At 37.4% G+C, this 27,711-nt stretch overlaps 1 protein-coding gene across 3 annotated transcripts in view; it reads right to left on the bottom strand.

Moving 5' to 3' along the window:
- Positions 1 to 27,711, bottom strand: part of VWA8 (von Willebrand factor A domain containing 8) — a 369,390-nt gene that overhangs the window by 244,515 nt on the left and 97,164 nt on the right. For all 3 annotated transcript variants that reach the window (XM_059995512.1, XM_059995513.1, XM_059995514.1), the window contains 2 exons: positions 15,098 to 15,258; positions 10,599 to 10,712 (listed from right to left, as the gene is read on the bottom strand). In XM_059995512.1, the coding sequence (XP_059851495.1) occupies positions 10,599 to 10,712; positions 15,098 to 15,258 (275 nt within the window). The remainder of the gene's footprint in view (positions 1 to 10,598; positions 10,713 to 15,097; positions 15,259 to 27,711) is intronic.

The raw sequence follows: 27,711 nt of genomic DNA, 5'->3' as shown, positions 1-27,711 counted from the left end.
TGTTCCCCAATATTCACTGCAGCTCTATTTACAATAGCCAGGACATGGAAGCAGCCTAAGTGTCCATCAACAGATGAATGGATAAAGAAGATGTGGCACATATATACAATGGAATATTACTCAGCCATAAAAAGAAACGAAATTGAGTTATATATAATGAGGTGGATGGACCTAGAGTCTGTCATACACAGTGAAGTAAGTCAGAAAGAGAAAAGCAAATACCGTATGCTAGCACATATATATGGAATGTAAAAAAAAAAAAATTGTCATGAAGAACCTAGGGGCAAGACGGGAATAAAGACACAGACCTACTAGAGAATGGACTCGGTGATATGGGGTGGGGTAAGGGTAAGCTGGGACAAAGTGAGAGAGTGGCATGGACATATATACACTACCTAATGTAAAGTAGATAGCTAGTGGGAAGCAGCCGCACAGCACAGGGAGATCAGCACGGTGCTTTGTGACCACCTAGAGGGGTGGGATAGGGAGGGTGGGAGGGAGGGAGATGCAAGAGGGAGAGATATGGGGACATATGTATATGTATAACGGATTCACTTTGTTATAAACAGAAACTAACACACCATTGTAAAGCAATTATACTCCAATAAAGATGTTAAAAAAAAATTAGTCTGCAAAACAAGTTGGTGAAAGGTAACAATAATACATAATTATAACAACAACAACAAAAAAGAATGAAATACTGCCATTTGCAGCAACGTAAATGAACCTAGAGAATATTATGCTAAGTGAAATAAGTCAGGCAAAGAAAGACAAATACTGTATGTTTTCACTTATATATGGAATCTAAAAAAACCAAAAAAATACAAAATAAAAAAACCAAACAAATAAACAAAAACAGACTCACAGACAGAGATGAAACTATTGGTTACCAGTGGGCAGAGGTAGCGGGGAGGAGCAAGATGGGGATAGAAGATTAAGATGTACAAACTACTATGTATAAAATAAAATATAAGGATATATTGTACAGCACAGGCAATATAACCAACAATTTATAATAATTTGGAATGGAGTATAATCTATAAAAATATTGAATTACTATGCTGTACACCTGAAACTAAAATTGTAAATCAACTGTATTTCAATAAACACACACACACACACAAAGTACCTGTACGATAGCTGAATACTTACTAGTAGTCTTAAAAAAAAAAATTCAAGCTCTTTGTTTCCTGGTGCGTGAGGAGAGGGGATTAAGAGCGCTGCTTAAAGGAGCTCCAGAGACGGGCGCGAGCCGCGGCTAACAGCGCGGACCCCAGAGACAGGCATGAGACACTAAGGCTGCCGCTGCCGCCACCAAGAAGGCTATGTGCGCGCACAGGTCACTCTCCACACCTCCCTTCCAGGGAGCCTGTGCAGCCCGCCACTGCCAGGGTCCCGGGATCCAGGGACAACTTCCCCGGGAGAACGCACGGCGGGCCTCAGGCTGGTGCAACGTCGTGTTGGCCTCTGCTGCCGCAGGCTCGCCCCGCACTCCGTGCCCCTCCCTCCCCCCGGCCTGACTGAGCCGGAGTCCCCGAATCAGCAGCTCCTTTAACCCCGTCCTGTCTGAGCGAAAAACAGACGGCCTCCAGCGACCTACACGCAGAGGTGGGGCCAAATCCAAAGCTGAACCCCAGGAGCTGTATGAACAAAGAAGAGAAAGGGAAATCTCTCCCAGCAGCCTCAGGAGCAGCGGATTAAATCTCCACAATCAACTTGATGTACCCTGTATCTGTGGAATACCTGAATAGACAATGAATCATCCCAAATTGAGGAGGTGGACTTTGAGAGCAAGATTTATACTTTCGTCCCCTTTTCCTCTTTTTGTGAGTGTGTATCTGTATGCTTCTGTGTGAGATTTTGTCTGTATAGCTTTGCTTTCACCATTTGTCCTAGGGTTCTATCTGTCCGTTTTTGTTTTTTTTTTATTTAAAAGAAATTTTTTTTCTTAATAATTATTTTTTTAATAACTATTTTAGTTTACCTTACTTTATTTTATTTTCTTTTATCCTTTTTCTTTCTTTCTTTCTACTTTTACTCCCTTTTATTCTGAGCCATGTGGATGAAAGGCTCTTGGTGCTGCAGCCAGGAGTCAGTGCTTTGCCTCTGGGGTGGGAGAGCCAACTTCAGGACACTGGTCCACAAGAGACCTCCCAGCTCCACGTAATATCAAACAGCGAATATCTCCCAGAGATCTCCATCTCACACCAACACCCAGCTTCACTCAATGACCAGCAAGCTACAGTGCTGGACACCCTATGGCAAACAACTAGCAAGACAGGAACACAACCCCACCCATTAGCAGAGAGGCTACCTAAAATCATAATAAGTCCACAGACACCCCAAAACACACCACCAGACGTGGACCTGCCCACCAGAAAGACAAGATCCAGCCTCATCCACCAGAACACAGGCACTAGTCCCCTCCACCAGGAAGCCTACACAACCCTCTGAAGCAACTTTAGACACTGGGGACAGACACCAAAAACAACGGGAGCTACAAACGTGCAGCCTGCAAAAAGGAGACCCCAAACACAGTAAGATAAGCAAAATGAGAAGACAGAAAAACACACAGCAGATAAAGGAGCAAGATAAAAACCCACCAGACCTAACAAATGAAGAGGAAATAGGCAGTCTACCTGAAAAAGAATTCAGAATAATGATAGTAAAGATGATCCAAAATCCTGGAAATAGAATAGAGAAAATGCAAGAAACATTTAACAAGGACCTAGAGGAACTAAAGATGAAACAAGCAACGATGAACAACACAAAAATGAAATTAAAAATACTCTAGAAGGGATCAATAGCAGAATAACTGAGGCAGAAGAACGGATAAGTGACCTGGAAGATAAAATAGTGGAAATAACTACTGCAGAGCAGAATAAAGAAAAAAGAATGAAAAGAACTGAGGACAGTCTCAGAGACCTCTGGGACAACATTAAACGCACCAACATTTGAATTATAGGGGTTCCAGAAAAGAAGAGAAAAAGAAAGGGACTGAGAAAATATTTGAAGAGATTATAATTGAAAACTTCCCTAATATGGGAAAGGAAATAGTTAATCAAGTCCAGGAAGCACAGAGAGTCCCATACAGGATAAATCCAACAAGAAACACTCCAAGACACATATTAATCAAACTGTCAAAAATTAAATACAAAGAAAACATATTAAAAGCAGCAAGAGAAAAACAACAAATAGCACACAAGGGAATCCCCATAAGGTTAACAGCTGATCTTTCAGCAGAAACTCTGCAAGCCAGAAGGGACTGGCAGGACATATTTAAAGTGATGAAGGAGAAAACCCTACAACCAAGATTACTCTACCCAGCAAGAATCTCATTCAGATTTGATGGCGAAATTAAAATCTTTACAGACAAGCAAAAGCTGAGAGAGTTCAGCACCACCAAACCAGCTTTACAACAAATGCTAAAGGATCTTCTCTGGGCAAGAAACACAAGAGAAGGAAAAGAACTACAATAACAAACCCAAAACAATTAAGAAAATGGGAATAGGAACATACATATCGATAGTTACCTTAAATGTAAATGGATTAAATGCTCCCACCAAAAGACACAGAATGGCTGAATGGATACAGAAACAAGACCCATATATACACTGTCTACAAGAGACCCACTTCAGACCAGAGACACATACAGACTGAAAGTGAGGGGATGGAAAAAGATATTCCATGCAAATGGAAACCAAAAGAAAGCCAGAGTAGCAATTCTCATATCAGACAAAATAGACTTTACAATAAAGACTATTAGAAGAGACAAAGATGGAAGCTACATAATGATCAAGGGATCGATCCAAGAAGAAGATATAACAACTGTAAGTATTTATGAACCCAACATAGGAGCACCTCAATACATAAGGCAAATACTAATAGCCATAAAAGGGGAAATCGACAGTAACACATTCATAGTAGGGGACTTTAACACCCCACTTTCACCCATGGACAGATCATCCAAAATGAAAATAAATAAGGAAACAAAGGGTTTAAATGACACATTAAACAAGATGGACTTAATTGATTTTTATAGGACATTCCATCCAAAAACAACAGAATACACTTTCTTCTCAAGTGCTCATGGAACATTCTCCAAGATACACCATATCTTGCGTCACAAATCAAGCCTTGGTAAATTTCAGAAAATTGAAATTGTATCAAGTATCTTTCTGACCACAAGGCTATGAGACTAGACATCAATTACATGAAAAATCTGTAAAAAATACAAACACATGGAGGCTAAACAACACACTACTAAATAACTAAGAGATCACTGAAGAAATCAAAGAAGAAATCAAAAAATACCTAGAAACAAATGACAATGAAAACATGACGACCCAAAACCTATGGGATGCAGCAAAAGCAGTTCCAAGAAGGAAGTTGATAGCAATACAATCTTACCTTAAGAAACAGGAAACATCTCGAAAAAACAACCTAACCTTGCACCTAAAACAACTAGAGAAAGAAGAAAAAAATACCCCAAAGTTAGCAGTAGGAAAGAAATCATAAAGATCAGATCAGAAATAAATGAAAAAGAAATGAAGGAAACGATAGCAAAGATCAATAAAGCTAAAAGCTGGTTCTTTGAGAAGATAAGTAAAATTGATAAAGCATTAGCCAGACACATCAAGAAAAAAGGGAGAAGACTCAAATCAATAGAATTAGAAATGAAAAAGGAGAAGTAACAACTGACACTGCAGATATACAAAAGATCATGAGAGATTACTACAAGCAACTCTATGCCAATAAAATGGACAACCTGGAAGAAATGGACAAATTCTTAGAAATGCACAACCTGCCAAGACTGAATCAGGAAGAAATAGAAAATATGAATAGACCAATCACAAGCACTGAAATTGAAATGGTGAATAAAAATCTTCCAACAAACAAAAGACCAGAACCAGATGGCTTCACAGGCGAATTCTATCAAACATTTAGAGAAGAGCTAACACCTATCCTTCTCAAACTCTTCCAAAATACAGAAGAGGGAGGAACACTGCCAAACTCATTCTACGAGGCCACCATCACCCTGATAACAAAACTGGACAAAGATGTCACAAAGTAAGAAAACTACAGGCCAATATCACTGATGAACATAGATGCAAAAATCCTCAACAAAATACTAGCAAACAGAATCCAGCAGCACAGTAAAAGGATCATACACCATGATCAAGTGGGGTATATTTCAGGAATGCAAGGATTCTTTCAATATACGCAAATCAATCAATGTGATACACCATTTTAACAAATTGAAGGAGAAAAACCATATGGTCATCTCAATAGTTTCAGAGAAAGTGTTCGACAAAGTTCAACACGCATTTATGAAAAAAACCCTCCAGAAAGTAGGCATAGAGGGAACTTTCCTCAATATAATAAAGATCATATATGACAAACCCACAGCCAACATTGTCCTCAATGGTGAAAAACTGAAACCATTTCCACTAAGATCAGGAACAAGACAAGGTTGCCCACTCTCACCACTCTTATTCAACATAATTTTGGAAGTTTTAGCCACAGCAATCAGAGAAGAAAAGGAAATAAAAGGAATCCAAATTGGAAAAGATGTAAAGCTGTCACTGTTTGCAGATGACATGATACTATACACAAAGAATCCTAAAGATGCTACCAGAAAAATACCAGAGCTCATCAATGAATTTGGTAAAGTAGCAGGATACAAAGTAAATGGACAGAAATCTCTGGCATTCCTATACACTAATGATGAAAAATCTGAAAGTGAAATCAAGAAAACACTCCCACTTACCATTGCAACAAAAAGAATAAAATATCTAGGAATAAACCTACCTAAGGAGACAAAAGACATGTATGCAGAAAATTATAAGACACTGATGAAAGAAATTAAAGATGATACAAATAGATGGAGAGATATACCATGTTCTTGGATTGGAAGAATCAACATTGTGAAAATGACAATACTACCCAAAGCAATCTAGATTCAATGCAATCCCTATCAAACTACCAGTGGCATTTTTCACAGAACTAGAACAAAAAATTGCACAATTTGTATGGAAACACAAAAGACCCCGAATAGCCAAAGCAATCTTGAGAACGAAAAACGGAACTGGAGGAATCAGGATCCCAGACTTCACACTATATTACAAAGCTACAGTAATCAAGACAGTATGGTACTGGCACAAAAACAGGAAGATAGATCAATGGAACAGTGTAGAAAGCCCAGAGATAAACACACGCACATATGGTCACTTTATCTTTGATAAAGAAGGCAGGAATGTACAGTGGAGAAAGGACAGCCTCTTCAATAAGTGGTGCTGGGAAACTGGACAGGTACATGTAAAAGTATGAGATTAGATCACTCCCTAACACCATACACAAAAATAAGCTCAAAATGGATTAAAGACCTAAATGTAAGGCCAGAAACTATCAAACTCTTAGAGGAAAACATAGGCAGAACACTCTATGACATAAATCACAGCAAATTCCTTTTTGACACATCTCCTAGAGAAATGGAAATAAAAACAAAAATAAACAAATGGGACCTAATGAAACTTCAAAGCTTTTGCACAGCAAAGGAAACCATAAACAAGACCAAAAGACAACCCTCAGAATGGGAGAAAATATTTGCAAATGAAGCAACTGACAAAGGATTAATCTCCAAAATTTATAAGCAGCTCATGCAGTTCAATAACAAAAAAACAAACAACCCAATCCAAAAATGGGCAGAAGACCTAAATAGGCATTTCCCCAAAGAAGATATACAGAGTGCCAACAAACACATGAAAGAATTCTCAACATCACTAATCATGAGAGAAATGCAAATCAAAACTACAATGAGATATCATCTCACACCAGTCAGAATGGCCATCATCAAAAAATCTAGAAACAATAAATGCTGGAGAGGGTGTGGAGAAAAGGGAACACTCTTGCACTGCTGGTGGGAATGTGAATGTGAATTGGTACAGCCACTATGGAGAACAGTATGGAGGTTCCTTAAAAAACTACAAATATGACCCAGCAATCCCACTACTGGGCATATACCCTGAGAAAACCATAATTCAAAAAGAGTCATGTACCAAAATGTTTATTGCAGCTCTATTTACAATAGCCAGGAGTTGGAAACAACCTAAGTGTCCATCATCGGATGAATGGATAAAGAAGATGTGACACATATATACAATGGAATATTACTCAGCCATAAAAAGAAACGAAATTGAGCTATTTGTAATGAGGTGGATGGACCTAGAGTCTGTCATACAGAGTGAAGTAAGTCAGAAAGAGAAAGACAAATACCGTTCGCTACCACATATATATGGAATTTAAGGAAAAAATATGTCATGAAGAACCTAGGGGCAAGACGGGAATAAAGACACAGATCTACTAGAGAATGGACTTGAGGATATGGGGAGGGGGAAGGGTAAGCTGTGACAAAGTGAGAGAGTGGCATGGACATATATACACTACCAAACGTAAAATAGATAGCTAGTGGGAAGCACCCGCATAGCACAGGGAGATCAGCTAGGTGCTTTGTGACCACCTAGAGGGATGGGATAGGGAGGGTCGGAGGGAGGGAGACGCAAGAGGGAAGAGATATGGGAACATATGTATATGTATAACTGATTCACTTTGTTTAAAGCAGAAACTAACACACCATTGTAAAGCAATTATACTCCAATAAAGCTGTAAAAAAAAAAAAAAAATTCAAGCCAATTTGTAAAGCTTGTTTTTTTGGTTCAAATAAAGTATAAACTACCTGTTTACATTTGCCAACTTTTTAAAGGACCTGGCTTCACTATAAATCTCTGTGAGGTAACAAGAAAAAAAGAAAAGCGGGTCACTTCCTCATCTGTGTTCCCACAACATTATGTAGAGATCTCTATTGTAACATTTAAAGGTTGCATTTTAATTGTTTATTTCTATATCTACCTCTCTTCATATGCAGGCAATTATTAACTTCAGGAAAAACAAAACGCATATAAGAAAAGAAAAACAACTGTAGTTTACTGAATGGTTCAGCTGTGTACAGTCCTTGTGCCATGATAATAATGCAAATACTGAATGAAGTTCTAAACAAAATGATTACCTAATATTTAGGAAAAAATGGGAGATAGGAAGTATGTATGTGTAGTGGGCAGAGGAATGGTGAAAGAGAGCTAAACTGTAATTTTCCATAGTAGGAAATCAATAGACAATGCCTGACACTGAAAAGTGAATCAAAAAATGTCAATGAAAGTATATTGTTTAGTGATATGGAGGTAAATATCAAAAGAAACAGCTCAGAGTTGAAAGTGGTAGCCTCTGAGGAACAGGAAACAGGAAAGTGTCCCAGGACAGATAACAGAGAACTGGCATCTTTCATTAAAAGCCTTGAAAACTATCTGGATCAAATTTCAGGCATATTTAACAATTGTTTAAAAAAACAAAAACTCAAATAAAAATTTAAAAATAAGCGAAGGAAACTAAGCAGCACTCTGATCTGTCTCCACCTATTCAGAGTGACTTCTGAGACAGAACTGAGCTGGGTTTCTATTCATGGGAGTGATGAGAATCAGTAGCGATGAAGACAGGCCACTTCGAGAAGGAAGGACTACTAACCAGTCTGAGCCAAATCCTGAACGTGAAGCTAAGGGCCACTTTGTTCCTGAAAGTGTTTTCATTTGTAAAACTGCTTATGACCATTAGGGAGAACTTGGGTTCTTTTCATAGGAAATGGTTATCATTTCCTGGACATTTGGCTAGAAGACACCGCTCCCTAAGCCCTAAGGGAAACCAATGGGCAGTCTTGCTGATAGTTAGTGCCCAATTACTTCGATTCATCTCCTTGAAAATACAACTGTTCCCTGATGCGTGATGTAAATAATGTGCAGTAGCTGAATGTTATAATTCCCAGGTATGATATGAGAGGAATCCTTATTATTTGCTTCCCTAAACACTCAACCAAACCACCTACTGGGGTAGAGGAATCTGATGATAGGCACCTCAGAAGCATAAATAGCTGTGTAATCAAGTGAATTTTTAAATAACTTATACAGAGATAGTAAGATTTAATATTTCCACTCTAGAAAAAAATTCCAAGGAAAGTTTTAAAAATTCTCCTTAAAACATAATCACAATAAGAAATATATGTAATTATCATTTGTAGGATTTTATTGTTTTAAATATGGCAGCAAGCCCTTTTGGGGAAGGGGGAGCTACAATCAAATAAGATTCAATTAAGTAAATAGGAATTCCCCAAAGTAACAATCTCTAATTACATGAAAATATCCATGGAAATGTGATGAGACAGAAAATTACTTATAATTGCTAAACCTCCTCTAAAGGAAAGTATAGTGTGCAGCTCAAAGAAATACTTTCTTTTTAACTTCTTAATTTGAAATTTTTCAAACCCATAGAAAATTTGAAAGAATAGAATATGAACACCCATATATCCTTCACCTAGATTTCACCAGTTGTTAAGATTTTACCACTTTGTGTTCTCACTCTCCCTTGCTCTTTGTGGTGTGTGTATTTGTTACCATTCATCATGTCTTTTTTTTCCCTGAAACATTTGGAAGTAAGTTGTAGAAATCTTTTCATTTTATCCGTTAAATATTTCAGCATACAGCTCCTAGGAATAGAAATATTCTCCTTGCAAAAAAATCAATAGACAGAAACCTCAATTAAGTAGTCGGAAGGCCAGAAGTGGGAGCTCCCACGCCCTGTGACAATAGCAGAGCCCAACAGGAAGAAGAAAAACTTCCTTTTCTTGCCTGGCAAGAGCTCAGCCAATGAGAGACTAGCAGGACTCAGCCAATGTAAAGCCACTACACTTTGAACTCTCAATTCCTCCAATGGATTCTTTGTTCACTATAGCTCTCCTGACTTCCGTTTTCCCTTTTAGAAGAGTCCTTCCTCCTCTTCTTGTTGCATAAGGACTTGCACGTGGCTTGCCATGGTTAGCGATCCTAAACTGCAGTTCTTTGTTGATCTTGAATAAACACATTTTTGCTGGAGAAACAAGTTGAGTCTATTTGTTTTAGGTCAACCCCCTCATAAACACAGTACCATTATGGTACCTAAGAAAATTAATATTAATTCAATATCATTTACGCTTTCTCAATTGTCCTAAAATGTCTTTTACAGCTGTTTTCATTTCATCTCCTGATCCAGGATCCAATCCAATCTCATACATTGAATTTGGTTGTTACAGCTCCGGAAGGAATGTTAAAATAAGGCACAAAGGGTAATCTTGCAACAGGTGACAAACCCCAGAAATCACTGATCACTTCCCAGGATGGTAGGCCCAATTAACTGTGAGGCTCCCTTTTTTTTTTTCTGAAGTGATACAAAGTTTAGGGCCAAAATTGAATTGGTCCAGACAGCAGAAGAGGGATTATCTTCTTAAAACTAATGCTCTTATAAAATGTTTAACCCCTTATGTAAAAGTAAGGCTGAAAGTACAGAGTACATCTCGGATAGCAAACTCAAGCATTAAAAAGTGCCACAACATGATCTTGTCTAGGACATCAAATTATTAAGCTGTTCAAAGATATCTTGGATTCACCCTAGGTTTAGAAGAATAATTTTTAAAAAGGTACACTTGACAATAAGAATAAGAGTACTATACCCCAAATTACCTCTTCTGTAGCTGCTCATCAGACATTTGCAGCTCCTCCTTTAAACGCATATACCGGTCTTCTCTCAGCAGCCTAGAGCCATCATAGAGGCTTAGCTCTCGGTCATGGATCAATCTAATGGGATAGGGAAAGGTCAGCAAACAAATTAATCAGTTTTGAACACTGAAGTTATTAGAGGTAGCATCAGTTAATATTTTAGTCATATGTATTATTACTGGCAATTGAGTCTAGCAATTTTGTTAAATGCACCTTTCGAAATTTTAAGTTGGCTAGTGCTGTTATACTTGGCAAAAACTGTTGGTTTCTGTACTGGAGGACAGTAGTCATGGTTACTAGATGTGAATAGGGAGGAGGAGGAGGAGGAGCTAGAAACGGGAAGAAGGAAGGAAATGAAAAGAAACAGCTTATTGGTAAAGTAGCAGGATACAAAATTAATGCACAGAAATCTTGCATTCCTATACACTGATGATGAAAAATCTGAAAGAGAAATTAAGGAAACACTCCCATTTACCACTGCAACAAAAAGAATAAAATACCTAGGAATAAACCTACCTAAGGAGACAAAAGACCTGTACGCAGAAAACTACAAGATATTGATGAAAGAAATTAAAGTTGATACCAACACATGGAGAGATATACCATGTTCTTGGATTGGAAGAATCAACATTGTGAAAATGACGATACTACCCAAAGCAGTCTACAGATTCAATGCAATCCCTATCAAACTACCAGTGGCATTTTTCACAGAACTAGAACAAAAAATTGCACAATTTGCATGGAAACACAAAGGACCCCAAATAGCCAAAGCAATCTTGAGAAAGAAAAACAGAGCTGGAGGAATCAGGCGCCTGGACTTCAGACTATACTACAAAGCTACAGTAATCAAGACAGTATGGCACTGGCACAAAAACAGAAATATAGGTCAATGGAACAGGATGGAAAGCCCAGAGATAAACCCACGCACATATGGTCATCTTATCTTTGATAAAGGAGGTAAGAATATACAATGGAGAAAACACAGCGTCTTCAATAAGTGGTGCTGGGAAAACTGGACAGCTACATTTAAAAGAATGAAATTAGAACACTCCCTAACACCATACACAAAAATAAACTCAAAATGGATTAAAGACCTAAATGTAAGTCCAGACACTATAAACCTTATAGAGGAAAACATAGGCACAACACTATATGACATAAATCACAGCAAGATCCTTTTTGACCCACCTCCTAGAGAAATGGAAACTAAAAACAAAAGTAAACAAATGGGACCTAATGAAACTTAAAAACTTTTGCACAGCAAAGGAAACCATAACCAAGATGAAAAGACAACCCTCAGAATGGGAGAAAATATTTTCAAATGAAGCAATTGACAAAGGATTAATCTCCAAAATTTACAAGCAGCTCATACAGCTCAATATCAAAAAATCAAATAACCCAATCCAAAAATGGGCAGAAGACCTAAATAGACATTTCTCCAAAGAAGATATACAGATTCATGTGTCATACAAACACATGAAAGGATGCTCAACATCACTAATCATTAGAGAAATGCAAAACAAAACTACAATGAGATATCACCTCACACCAGTCAAATGGCCATCATCAAAAAATCTACAAAAAATAAATGCTGGAGAGGATGTGGAGAAAAGGGAACACTCTTGCACTGTTGGTGAGAATGTAAATTGATACAGCCACTATGGAGAACATTACGGAGGTTCCTTAAAAAACTACGAAGAGAACTACCATACGACCCAGCAATCCCACTACTGGGCATATACCCTGAGAAAACTATAATCCAAAAAGAGTCATGTACCACAATGTTCACTGCAGCTCTGTTTACAATAGCCAGGGCATGGAAGCAGCCTAAGTGTCCATCGACAGATGAATGGATAAAGAAGATGTGGCACATATATACAATGGAATATTCCTCAGCCATAAAAAGAAACGAAATTGAGTTATTTGTAGTGAGGTGGATGGACCCAGAGACTGTCATACAGAGTGAAGTAATTCAGAAAGAGAAAAACAAATAGTGTACGCTAACACATATATATGGAATCTAAAAAAAACAACAAAAAAAACGTTATGAAGAACCTAAGGTCAAGACAGGAATAAAGACGGAGACGTAGAGAATGGGCTCAAGGACACAGGGAGGGGGAGGGGTAAGCTGGGATGAAGTGAGAGAGTGGCCTGGACATATATACACTACCAAACGTAAAATAGATAGCTAGTGGGAAGCAGCCGCATAGCACAGGGAGATCAGCTTGGTGCTTTGTGTCCACCTAGAGGGGTGGGATAGGGAGGGTGGGAGGGAGACACAAGAGGGAGGAGATGTGGGGATATATGTATATCTATGGCTGATTTACTCTGTTATAAAGCAGAAACTAACACACCATTGTAAAGCAATTATACTCTAATAAAGATGTTTAAAAAAATTAAAAAACTAACACAACATTGTAAAACAACTAAAAAAACAAAAAGAGAAACAGCTGAATGACTGACTCAGGATAACCATGAGGTAAATATTAATGAACAAGGCAGCTGGTACATATTCACTTGAGTCTAACATAACTCTTTAAGGCGTAGTATTATCAAAATATTTCTATCTTTACAATTACAGGATTTAAAATATCTATAATCTTTACAATGAAATAACTAATGCTATTTCATATACCAACTATGATGGGACCTAGCCATCCACAGCACAAACAGCATTGTCTTCCAGATGTTGCAGAGGTTGAAACCTGCTGTTCTAGGTCTTAAACCAACCACTAAAGTTTCCTGATGCCCATGGTACAGTCGCCCCACAGACCTCCGCTCGGTGAGCACTGAGAAGAGGAGAGACTGCATAATGCAGAGGCTAAGAGCATGGGCAGTGGAGTCACTCAGACCTGGGTTCAAGTTCCAGCCCCGTATCTTATTAGCTGAATGGACTGGGAAGGGGAAGAACTAATCCGCCTGTTTAAATTTTTTTTTTTTTTTGCGGTACGCGGGCCTCTCACTGTTGTGGCCTCTCCCGTTGCAGAGCACAGGCTCCGGACGCGCAGGCTCCGCAGCATGTGGGATCTTCCCGGACCAGGGCACGAACCCGTGTCCCCTGCATCAGCAGGCGGACTCTCAACCACTGTGCCACAAGGGAAGCCCCCGCCTGTTTAAATTTTATCTTTTATAAAACTAGGGCAATAATACCAACCTCACAGTATTGCTGTGAAAATTGAACAGCTAATGTAAGGCACATGCTTAACATAGTTGTTCTCGATCTTAGCTGCAGATTAGAATCTACTGGAACGCAGTTAAAAATGCCAATGTCCAGGCCTCATCCTGGATCAATTACATCAGAATTTGAGGAGGTGGAGCCCAGGCATCAGTAATTTTTAAGCCTCATTCCCACAAGGAGATTCCACGGTTGCGCATCTGAGAAACACTGGCTTAGCACAATGCCTGGTGTAGAGAAAGTACTCAATTAATGGTAGCTGCTGCTGCTATTACCACTACTTGCCCTAACAGGCAAGAGATAGCCAGTAAAAGGAGGCAGTAGGTATTATTTTGTTTGTGTTTGTATTTGCCTGTTTAGAGGAGAAAAATACTGTAAATCTATAGAATGTTTATGGTAAATCACTGGAAGTTTGTGGTTATTACTTTTAAGTGCTCTCAGATTGAATCGAGATTAATGCAGTGTTCTTAGAATCCTTAATTACACTCACTATTTGCATCTTGTCAAGCACAAAAAACTTTTGAATGGTTAGTTGGGGAACTAGATTATTTCACTTATTTGAAATTTCCCAATAAGTTAAAATTTAGATTTAAAAGTTAAAAACAATGTCTACAAGTGATAGAATCAAGATGTAACAAACAAAAATGGTATCACTAATCTCCCGAAGTGACACAAGATGCGAATAGTTTCCATGAAAGTTACACAGGAAGTCTTAACATTAAAGAGAAGTTAGCTAGGAATGTGTGGATATTTGCCCCACCTAAACTGAAATAGGAAAACAACAGTGACACAGATGTTCAAGTTTGTAAACACAAAGTGAACTTTAGCCTATAGAAAATATAATCAAAGAGCTATTATACATTTTATATAAGGAACTACACTTTCTTTCTCAAAAAAGAAAAATGCTGACAGTATCACCAATAATTTAGATTTAGGATTGAAAAGGAGTTTGTGAACAGTGAAGCTTTGACATACTGCAGAAACTTCAGCTGTATGACATTGCATATATCCATCAACCTATATAAAGTTTCAAAATTACTACTTAAAAGTTTTCTTTTTTCAGCTCTTACACACAGAATTTTGCTATGGTGGTGGCTTTTCCCCAAATGTTCATTATTTGAAGTTTTACTCTACTGTGCTTAAAACAATAAAAATATCTGCTGTTCTACTTGGATATAGAATTATAAATTCCTCAGGGACTATGTAACCCAGTTTAAATTAGAAGATTGAGGAAGTTCCACGTCTGCTGCTTACGAGGTGTGTTTTTGTGTGTGTGACTCATACAGACCTTTGTAATACAGCGAATGTACCAGCATTGACTCTGTGAATGCCATCCAAGAGGACCAGCTTCCCTTCCAGAGCGGCATTTACAAGGGGTGAGGACCGCCAGGCAGTGTCTCCATTTGGAAGCGTGTATCTCTGCTGTAGCAACTCACGCGCTGTCATATCCTGAAACCAATCCCCAACACCCACCAAAGAAAATGCAGAATTAATTTTTAAGACATGGAGGATAGTTTCTTTAGCTATAGAGTTACCTCTCTCTGAATATAACATTCCATACAACAACTGGGGAGTCATCTTCTCCAATCCAAAGAGAAAGATATTCAGAAGCTTTTCTTGGTCATTTGAATTTTTTTCCTATTACTCAGCCACACAATATATATAGTCCGGGTTTTGTTTTGTTTTGTTTTTCTTCTCTATTTTATTTAGTATTTTCCCCCTCTTTTAAAATGTTCACTTGGTATCTACACAGATGACAGCAGTAATTTCTACCCAACTTCAATGGAATTTAACTCAATCGGCTTTACCCCTGAAAGGGCCAAAATATATGGCTTCCTTTTTAAGAACTAGAGGCCATACAAACTCACTGGGAGGAGATGCTTATCAATGATGTGCATTTTCTTGCAGCTGAGTTCTCCCGAAAAGCCATGCTAGGAATCACCACAGTTATTCATTTAAAGAGGCTTGAGAGTGGGCAACCTTGTCTTGTTCCTGATCTTAGTGGAAATGCTTTCAGTTTTTCACCATTGAGGATGATGGTGGCTGTGGGTTTGTCATATATGGCCTTTATTATGTTAAGTTCCCTCTATGCCTACTTTCTGCAGGGTTTTTATCATAAATGGGTGTTGAATTTGTCAAAAGCTTTCTCTGCATCTATTGAGATGATCATATGGTTTTTCTCCTTCAATTTGTTAATATGGTTTATCACATTGATTGATTTGCGTATATTGAAGAATCCTTGCATTAATAAATAAACCCCACTTGATCATGGTGTATGATCCTTTTAATGTGCTGTTGGATTCTGTTTGCTAGTATTTTGTTGAGGATTTTTGCATCTATGTTCAGTCTCGCCACTCTTATTCAATATAGTTTTGGAAGTTTTAGCCACAGCAATCAGAGAATAAAAAGATATAAAAGGAATCCAAATCAGAAAAGAAGAAGTAAAGCTGTCACTGTTTTCAGACGACATGATACTATACATAGAGAATCCTAAAGATGCTACCAGAAAACTACTAGAGCTAATCAATGAATTTGGTGAAGTTGCAGGATACAAAATTAATGCACAGAAATCTCTTGCATTCCTATACACTAATGATGAAAAATCGGAGAGTAAAATCAAGAAAACACTTCCATTTACCACTGCAACAAAAAGAATAAAATACCTAGGAATAAACCTACCTAAGGAGACAAAAGACCTGTAAGCAGAAAATTATAAGACACTGATGAAAGAAATTAAAGATGATACAAATAGATGGAGAGATATACCATGTTCTTGGATTGGAAGAATCAACATTGTGAAAATGATGATACTACCCAAAGCAATCTACAGATTCAATGCAATCCCTATCAAACTACCACTGGCATTTTTCACAGAACTAGAACAAAAAATTTCACAATTTGTATGGAAACACAAAAGACCCCGAATAGCCAAAGCAATCTTGAGAACGAAAAACGGAGCTGGAGGAATCAGGATCCCAGACTTCAGACTATACTACAAAGCTACAGTAATCAAGACAGTATGGTACCGGCACAAAAACAGAAAGATAGATCAATGGAACAGGATAGAAAGCCCAGAGATAAACCCACGCACATATGGTCACCTTATCTTTGATAAAGGAGGCAGGAATGTACAGTGGAGAACGGACAGCCTCTTCAATAAGTGGTGCTGGGAAAACTGGACAGGTACATGTTAAAGTATGAGATTAGATCACTCCTTAACACCATACACAAAAATAAGCTCAAAATGGATTAAAGACCTAAATGTAAGGCCAGAAACTATCAAACTGTTAGAGGAAAACATAGGCAGAGCACTCTATGACATAAATCACAGCAAGATCCTTTCTGACCCACCTCCTAGAGAAATGGAAATAAAAATAAACAAATGGGACCTAATGAAACTTCAAAGCTTTTGCACAGCAAAGGAAACCATAAACAAGACCAAAAGACAACCCTCAGAATGGGAGAAAATATTTGCAAATGAAGCAACTGACAAAGGATTAATTTCCAAAATTTACAAGCAGCTCATGCAGTTCAATAACAAAAAAACAAACAACCCAATCCAAAAATGGGCAGAAGACCTAAATAGGCATTTCTCCAAAGAAGATATACAGACTGCCAACAAACACATGAAAGAATGCTCAACATCACTAATCATGAGAGAAATGCAAATCAAAACTACAATGAGATATCATCTCACACCAGTCAGAATGGCCATCATCAAAAAATCTAGAAACAATAAATGCTGGAGAGGGTGTGGAGAAAAGGGAACACTCTTGCACTGCTGGTGGGAATGTGAATTGGTACAGCCACTATGGAGAACAGTACGGAAGTTCCTTAAAAAACCACAAATAGAACTACCATACGACCCAGCAATCCCACTACTGGGCATATACCCTGAGAAAACCATATTTCAAAAAGAGTCATGTACCAAATGTTTATTGCAGCTCTATTTACAATAGCCAGGAGTTGGAAACAACCTAAGTGCCCATCATCGGATGAATGGATAAAGAAGATGTGGCACATATATACAATGGAATATTACTCAGCCTTAAAAAGAAACGAAATTGAGCTATTTGTAATGAGGTGGATAGACCTAGAGTCTGTCATACAGAGTGAAGTAAGTCAGAAAGAGAAAGACAAATACCGTATGCTAACACATACATATGGAATTTAAGAAAAAAAAATGTCATGAAGAACCTAGGGGTAAGACAGGAATAAAGACACAGACCTACGGGAGAACGGACTTGAGGATATGGAGAGGGGGAAGGGTGAGCTGTGACAGGGCGAGAGAGAGGCATGGACATATATACACTAACAAACGTAAGGTAGATAGCTAGTGGGAAGCAGCCGCATGGCACAGGGATATTGGCTCCGTGCTTTGTGACCGCCTGGAGGGGTGGGATAGGGAGGGTTGGAGGGAGGGAGACGCAAGAGGGAAGAGATATGGGAACATATGTATATGTATAACTGATTCACTTTGTTATAAAGCAGAAACTAACACACCATTGTAAAGCAATTATACCCCAATAAAGAATTTTAAAAAAAATTAAAAAATAAAATAAAATAAAGAGGCTTCAAAATGGAGGAAACTGAGGAGGAGAGCCATCAGATGAGGTACAGGAATTGACAAACAATAGCACTTACAAGCAGTTTTTTTAAATTAATTTTTATTGGAGTACAGTTGATTTACAATGTTGTGCAATTTTTAAAAGCACATACACAATGTACTAGTGCTAAAACAGTGTAACAGGTTTAAGCAAGCTATTAATAGTAGCATATAAACATCTACTTACTGTAAAAAATTTTGGTGCTAATAATATGAATAACTTTTTCTTACATGTGTTAATGTTGAAGATAATAGTTTCTTTTGTGTTATCAACTTCAGATAAATTCTGTAGAACTTATATCAAACAAAAGTTAAACATTTAGTCAATTTTATCCAAAAATGTAAAGGCTTTTGTAAATTCTTTGATACCGAACTCCAGTCTTAAGAAGATGGAAAGTGAATGAATTTGTTTATATCCACAGTGGCAACAAATCTGTACTGAAATCAAGATTAAAATGTAAGTCTTGATCATTTCAATTTTCTCACTATCAAAAAAGTACTGACTTAGGAAGCAGAAATAGGCTTATATTGAATCATAATGACACTTGAGAAACAATAATATTCAAACTGATGAAATAAAAATTCAGGGACTTCCCTGTTGGTGCAGTGGTTAAGAATCCCACTGCCAATGCAGGGGACATGGGTTCAAGCCCTGGTCCGGGAAGATCCCACATGCCTCGGAGCTACTAAGCCCATGCACCACAACTACTGAGCCTGTGCTCTAGAGCCCGCGAGCCACAACTACTGAGCCTGCGTGCCACAGTTACTGAAGTCCATGAGCCTAGAGCCCATGCTCTGCAACAAGAGAAGTTACCACGATGAGAAGCCCGCACACCACAACGAAGAGTAGCCCCCGCTCGCCGCAACTAGAGAAAGCCCACACACAGCAACGAAGACCCAAAGCAGCCAAAAATAAATAAATTATAAATAAATAAATTTTAAAAATAAAATAAAAATTCACATTTTAAGACAAGACAAGAAAAATTTAAACGTAATTTTTTTCTCTGCCCGTTTGGGCCTCCTCCCTCCCCTCTAGTGTGCATTTTGCATCTGCTTTATGTATTAACCAGACCTCCCCAATGGCAGGAAGGCCTACTTAATCATAAAGATCAATTTTTCTTCTTCTGGGGCCAACCATGTAACTCCTTAGAAGACAGCATTCCTTTCTAAATCCAGTGAGGGGGTCACAATGACCCACCACTCGCCTTGTATGTGCAAACATCTCTGGTGAACTTCATGTACAAAGCCAATATATCATTTTCCTTAAAGACAGTGATTGGTGCAGAACAGACTGATCAGATGACTGGGGAGATACTGGGCGGCACCTAATGGAAGTTTAAGAACTTAAATACTTACTTATTAATGTTACTATCTATGTTTCTTATATTCTATTTTACAAGATTACTGTTTCCTGCATTACCAAAGGTGTGACTGAGCCTCAGATAAAATTAATGATGATTAGGTGCCTTGAAATGATTGATCAAATATATAGTTCTATCAATACAGTTCTATATATCAATGATTGTAATAGTGTAACTCTAGTATGGGAAGAAGTAACAAAAGGACGACCTTTTCCTAGACCAAAACTGACTAGCAAGCTAGGTGGTTCAGAGGCTTTTGGCAACTGCTAACAGGGCCTAGTCCAGCTATAGCACATTGAGTGACCTGTGAACGAAATCCTTTCCTGACCTGAGAATGAGTATTCCTATTGCCATGGGACAAACTGGTCACATAATGCCTCCCAAACCTTGGTCAAAATTAAGACTAAAAGGGAAGGGATTGTAAAATAAAGAATGTTGCCCACCATCCAGTTCTACAAGAATCAAGTCAGTAATCACTGCAGCCGCTGACCTACAATACACCCTAAAAGGAATTCAGGGTGAAGGTCAGGATACCCACCATCCAGTCCTACAAGAATCAAGTCAGTAATCACTGCAGCCGCTGACCTACAGGGTGAAGGTCAGGATACGGCACTTTGTGCTCTGGGGAAACTGACACACCTGGCCTTCAGGTGGTTAGATATTTTCAGAAGAAATTTTTTATGAACCTGGATTCTTGCATTTCTCCGTACTTAGAAAAACACTAAAACTATTAACTAAGATGTCTGTTCCTCATGACTAGCAGTGACCTTCTACTGAGATGTGTGCTTGACTGCAAGTGTCCCGTTCGGCAAAAATGACACACACACTGACCTCTCCCTTTACCTCTTCGGAACAGTTCTCAGAGCTCTCTAAGAGACTGTCTCCTGGGTTATAATCCTCACGTTGGCTCGAGTAAAATTTTCCGTTTCTTCCTTAGATTGACTATTGATTCATTTTTTTCATTGACAAACCCAGCAACATAGCCCTAAAGATCCGACTTTGACACATTATCAAAATTTGGCTTCACTCATTCATGGTATCTCATTTTTCAACTATGAACTTTAAATTCTATGCAATTTATATGAGCATGTAAGACTAAATCTATCATCATCATCCGTGTTTACTGAGATGGTTCATGGTGAAAATGAGCTTATTCACACTCATGGCTATGCTACAGAACTGGAAACGGATCACTCTTGCAAGAAAAATAGGACAACTCAAAATAAATGTTTCATTTTCATAATTGAATTATGAAAAAAATCAAATATATATATATATATACATATATAAACCTTTAAAAAATTAATATAAAAACAGGTAAATTTAAAGAAAACTCTTGGTATTAATTATTCCAGAAAAAGAGTCAGGATATTACATTACATATTGTCCTAGAGCATAAAACAAACAGAAAACATGCTTTAGCACAGTGGTTCTAAGTCAAAGATATGTATCAGAAACAGCTGGAGGAAATTCTGGAAAATATATTGATAGAAGCTTAGGCCTTATCATCCTGAAGATTTGGATTCAGCAGATCCAAGGTGGGGCTTACCACCTATTTTTTATTAAACATTACATAGGTGATATCTTAAATGACTCCCAGGTGGGAAGCGCAGCTTTAAAAAGGAGACATTAACTTAATGTGAAACTTTGTCTCATTTATTTATACTCCTTCCTTATTCTGATAGGAATTATGAGATTGCAGGAAGATATATATTAATAAAATGTATAACAAAGTAGTATAAATTAAAAGGTGAAAAAAAAGAAGGAAAAAAAAGGGAAGAGTAGGCCTTATTTCCTTTAAGCATTTCTATTGATATTCAGAAAGGAGGTAACATGAAGAAGGTATCCCACTGAAACCATATTGTTAAAGAAATGATTGGGGGTTAACTTTGAAAATCCCAGCTTCAGACTGAAAACAGATGGTTTTCTAACCCAACTCAGCTCCTTTTGCGTGGGCCCAAGAAGAGGAGATGAGGATTGTGTCTCTGGCATAAGACGTTCGAACTCCTAAGGAGATGAGGCTAGCAACTGGTAACATTTCTTTTTTTTTTTTTTTATTTTGACAGAGAAAATTCCTCACTCTCATACCAACACATCCTGAATCACCATTCTGTACAAGATATAAAAAAGCACTACTTCATTTTGTAGTGATGGATGATTCCAAAGTACATTCATATCTTGTTAATTCACACAATGTCTACAATACTTGCCTCATTCAAATAAGTAAATATTTACTAATAAAGATGACGAGAAAGACAACCAGTATGTATGGCTCCCCTTTTCCAACCTAGCAGTTGGAGACTCCCTTTTACTGACTGAAGTAAACTGAAATAATTATTTGCTGCTACACAACAAGCAGTAATAGACCAACAGAATTCAAATCTATTAATGCCAACCACAACTACAGACCAGAAATATTTTCCCTTTTTTCAATCTTCAGAGGGGTAAAAAATGGAAAACACCTGGCATTTATTAAAAGACTAACTCAGTTCAGTTTTATCATATCAAGTCTCTGCATACTATCATGTGAAAAAGAGCCATTCTTCATTTCTAATATATCTGTGCATTAAAATAAAAACCCTCCTACGGGGAAAAAAAAAGTATCCTCTTTAATAAAAGTAGTTGGTTTTCATAATTAAGATCCTGTATTGGGAGAAAAGATGAAAATTCCAGCTTTTTCTTAAAAAGATAATTGCCCCCACTTTCCATAATATTAGGTATAATAAGAAATTATTTTCAATTGTCTGAAAGTTATTTTCCATTGTGTGAAAGTGCAAGGACACCAAAGTAAAACTGAACTTTCACAGAACTGAACCTAGTCAAACTTAATTAACAGAATTTTTTCAGAACAGTCTGAAATGGGTAAGTAACATGATTTCAATATTAAGCTAATCTTTAAAATGGAGTAACAGCTTTTTCAAATGTTTCTGTCTATAGAATTTTTGGGTTTTAGTACCATGAAGTTGTTTTAATATCCTTACTTATTTTAACATATACTGTAACATGGAACTGTTAAAAATATATATATCATTTCCTTATTCTTCCTGCCTACACACATATCCCTAAAGCAAGTGAAAAGACAAAATTTTAGGAAGAAATGTGCTGATTCCATACGAGCGTTTTGAAAGCACACTAATAAAAATCAAGAAAGATGAATGCCCTCAGTTTTGCATATATTTTTCTTATCCTTGAAACCTTTGAACTTAAGAGAATAAAAATAGCACTAATGATATCATAGAGGCCGAACCATTTCCTCTTTCTGTTTCCTTAAAAAATTTAGAAATAACAGGACATGAAAACTAGTTCCTTTAGAGCCACCATTGTCTAAACTTAAACATTTCACCTCCTCATTCAGATCCCTGGAAAACATCCATATATGTATATTAAGATTCTGTGTCATTTTGAATTTTGCTCTTTTGATTTGCAACAGAGAAACCCTACTAAAAATAAAAATGTCTTATTAAAATGAGAAGATGCATAACTGCACAAAATGTACCAGAGAATATAGATTTGAACCCTAGAGCAATTATATACCTTAAATGTTTTTAGGACCTTTGAATGGTATACATTAATTTTTCTGAGATTCCCTTGAGAAACCTGGATATAAGTAATTAGTCTGATAAATAACTGCAAAAAGTAGCTACCAGAAAATATCCTGCCAGTAGTATAAAATACTAAGAAAATCTGGGATTTAAGGGAATAAAAGAATACACCAAGACTAGCTGATGCAAGCCACCAACTTTACAATAAGGGATTAATTATGTCCATAACTATTAGTGTAAAATACTGCATAAATATTGCATAAACACAGAATGTTAATAATTTTTAGGTCCCAAAATAGAAATGAAGCCATTATTTACAGTCTAAGCACGCTCAGTGAACAAAATGCAAGGCGTGCTGCCAACATTCCTGTGTCATTTACGTTTGATCTCAAACAAAAAGGCCTCTCGTTTTACATACACTGTAAAATTATTTGTAAACTCTTCCATGCTTCTTCCTAAAGTTCTTTTTTAAGCAACTATTTTTAACCTGTCACACATATAATAAATGCTTCCTTTATGTATATAATGATGGCATTACAAGACTACCATGATTGTTTTCAGTTACTCTGCTATTAATGGAAGAAGCCGATTTTGATTCATTTATAGCTCTCTTTACTGTAACCAGTGGGATCTATCTCAAGATGATCTACTCTAAAGATTTATTCCATGAACATAGAACAAAATTCTTCTGATTGAAGCTAACTAGAAGTCAAACCTACTATGTCACAACTGACCCAACAAAAGGACATCTTAATACAGTCATTCAATAAAATATAAAGTCAAGTTCGGTGAAAGTGCAAATAATGTAATATGTATTCCAAGAAGACACCCAATCAAATCCCTTCTACTATCCTTGCTGTAGTACAGCGGCTAGAAAACTGAAAACATCATTTCTTAGATGCTTTTGCAGCTAAGTTCTGTACACAACTCAGGTTCTACCAAGCATTCTCACATACACAAAACTGGGAACTGAAGAAACTGGCAGTGAGAGTGAAGTACCAGCCAGCACAAGGAAACTCGCTCTTCTAGAAAGCTACGGCTGAAGTTCTCCAGGCTCTGTCATTCCTAACTGGGTAAAATCTAAACACTGTGCCCTATCTCTCCCAGAAATTCTGTAAGCTACGTAATACTCTGTAATAAATCCCTCTCAGTTTTAGACAGCCAAAATGGATTCTATTGTCCGCAACGAAAATCACAACCTAAGGATAATAATTTTTTACAAGTAAACCAACTTTATGAAAGCTTGTTGAGAAACGTTCACGGACAACTACATATGTAAAAGAGGGTAAGAACAGTTTCAAAAAGGAAGGCAAAAAGCGGAGATGTTATAGAGTAAAATCCCAGGACACACAAACTGAAGAACCACATTTTATTCAAATGGTACTGCAAACTTTGCTACATTTTATCACATATGTTTGACTGTTAGGAGAACAGGTGGGAAAGTAGCAATCGATTCTAGTTTAAATAATATTTGCCTTATAATAATTATTGGGTTGACCAAAAAGTTTGTTTGTTCATTAACACCTTACGGAAAAACCCCAAACAAACGTTCTGGCCAACCCCATAGTAACAAAGTATAAAATCAAAGTTGTGGTATGTGCTAATAACCTGTTCAGTATTCAGTAAAGACACATGGAGCAGTTATAGCATTTGGCCTCACTCAACAACACTCAAATCCCTTCTAGTCAGCCAACATGGAAAGTAGCACAGTTGAAAGAATGGGTACAGTATAAGGAAAGCTGGGTTTTCAATTCCAATTCTGTGACTTATAATATGATAAATGGGTGAAGTGAGTAAAATATCTTTATAATTAAATGAGATAATGTCTGGCACCTAGTGGGTATTTAATAATAGCTGAATCTGAATCAACTGAAGAATCAAAATCCTAATACATTAAAATTTAAATCTAACAATAAATCGAAGTTAACAGTTCAGAACACTAATAAAAGTATAATAACAATGCTGTATGACAAAAGAAATTCTTGTCTTAGAATTTAAAGTAAAGGTAATATTGAAACATAAAAATTAGTAAAGAAAAGTTGACAGAGCTGATCCTTTAAAAATGAAAATTTTTCAAAATGTATTTATCCATTCCTTCATACACTGATTGTCTACTACACGCAAGTCACTGATCCAGTGCTGAGGATACAGCACTGAAAAAGATAAACATGGATCCTACATTCCAGGGTGAAGAGAAAACAGACAAAGCAAAGGGAACAGAGGGTGAGAAGGAAGGGAGGGAGGGAGGAGATGCAAATAAAAAAAATATACCATGGGAATTCCCTGGCGGTCCAGTGGTTAGGACTCCACGCTTTCACTGCTGAGAGCGTGGGTTCAATCCCTGGTCAGGGAACTAAGATTCCACAAGCCGCGTAGTGCAGCAAAAAAAAAAAAAAAAAAAAAAAATGTGTGTGTGTGTGTGTGTGTGTGTGTGTATATATATATGTATATCACGATCATGTAGTGGTCAGTGCTGCACAGAAAATGTCGGGTAATGTGATAGCAAATGGCTCCATGGGTCAAGGATGCTTTCTCTAAGTATACTGAAACTGTGGTGATTTAAATGATAAAAGGCCAAGTGAAAATCAGGGGAAGAGTGTTCCAGGCTGAGGCAATATCCTGTGCAAAAGTCCTGAAGCAGAAAAAAGCTAGATGGATTGAAGGGACTGAAAGTAGCCGCTGAGGCTGAAACATAACCAGCAGAGGGTCCATCAGGGAGAGAGATGGCTGGAGAGGCAGGCATGGGTCAGATCAGGTAGGGTCTCTCAACCCTGGCTCCCTGTTAGAATCACTGAGGAACTTTTGTAAAAATCCTGAAATCTGGGTCACACCTCAAACCAATTACTTCAGATTCTCTAATGGTGGGGGCTGGACAATGGAAAATTTTCAAAGCTCCTTGGGTGTTTCTAATAGGCAGCCAAGGTAGAAAAGCACTGTTGGAGGCCTCATAAGTCAAGACTAGGGGTTCTTATTTTAAGTATCATGGAAAGCCATTGACAGATTCTAAACAGAGAAATGGCATGATATGGTTTAGGTCACTCCTACTATTCTTTAGAGGATGGATTATGAAATGTAACATATTCTAATTAAATAGTTACAAATATTTAATGTCTACAAAAGAGACTAGAACTTAAATATTCTCACCAAAAAGAGATAAATTTAAAAATAACTATCTATAAATGTTCAACCACCATAACTGAAAAGTATAAGACATTGATGAAAGAAATTGAAGAAGACACAGATAAATGGAAAGACATTTACACTCAAGGACTGAAGAATTAATATAGTTAAAATGTCCATACTACCCAAAGAAATCTACAGATTCAATGCCATCCCTATCAAAATTTCAATGGCATTTTTCACAGAAATAAACAATTCTAAAATTTGTATGGACCATAAAAGACCCTGTATAGCTAAAGCAATCTTGAGAAAGAAGAACGAAGTTGGAAACATCACACTTCCTGATTTCAAATTATATGACAAAGCTATACTAACCAAAACTTTATGGTATTTCCATAAAAACAGACACATAGATCGATAGAATGGACAGCCCAGAAATAAACCCACACATATATGGTGAACAAGTTCATGACAAAGGAGCCAAGAATATATATTCAGTAATGGTGTCAATAAATGGTATCCAGAAAACTGTATAGCCACATGCAAAAGAATGAAACTGGACCCTAAGTTACACAATACACAAAAATCACTTCAAAAATGCATTAAAGGCTTGAATGTCAAGACATGAAACCATAAAACTCCTAGCAGAAAATATAGGTGGTATGGTCCTTGACCTTGGTCTTGGCGATAATTTTTGGATTTGACACCAAAAGCAAAAGCAACAAAGGCCAAAATAAACAAGTGGGACAACATCAGACTAAAAAGAAAAAGTTTCTGCACAGCAAAGAAACCAACACAATGAAAAGGCAACCTACTGAATGGAAAAAGCTATTTCCAAATCATATAACTGATAAAGGTTAATATCTAAAATATATAAAGAACTCATATAACTCAATAGCAAAAAAAATCTGATTAAAAAATGGACAGAGGGGCTTCCCTGGTGGCGCAGTGATTGACAGTCCGCCTGCCAATGCAGGGGACACGGGTTCGTGCCCCGGTCCGGGAAGATCCCACATGCCGCGGAGCGGCTGGGCCCATGAGCCATGGCCGCTGAGCCTGCGCATCCGGAGCCTGTGCTCCACAATGGGAGAGGCCACAACAGTGAGAGGCCTGCGTACAGCAAAAAAAAAAAAAAAAAAAAATGGACAGAGGAATTGAATAGATATTTTTCCGAAGAAGATATATAAATGGCCAACAGATACATAAGGTGCTCAACATCACTCATCATCAAGGAAATACAAATTAAAACCACAATGAGATATCACCTCATACC

Source organism: Delphinus delphis, chromosome 18 (assembly GCF_949987515.2).
Source record: "Delphinus delphis chromosome 18, mDelDel1.2, whole genome shotgun sequence".
Classification (NCBI taxonomy): Eukaryota; Metazoa; Chordata; class Mammalia; order Artiodactyla; family Delphinidae; genus Delphinus; species Delphinus delphis.
This window is presented reverse-complemented; position numbering and strand designations above follow the sequence as displayed.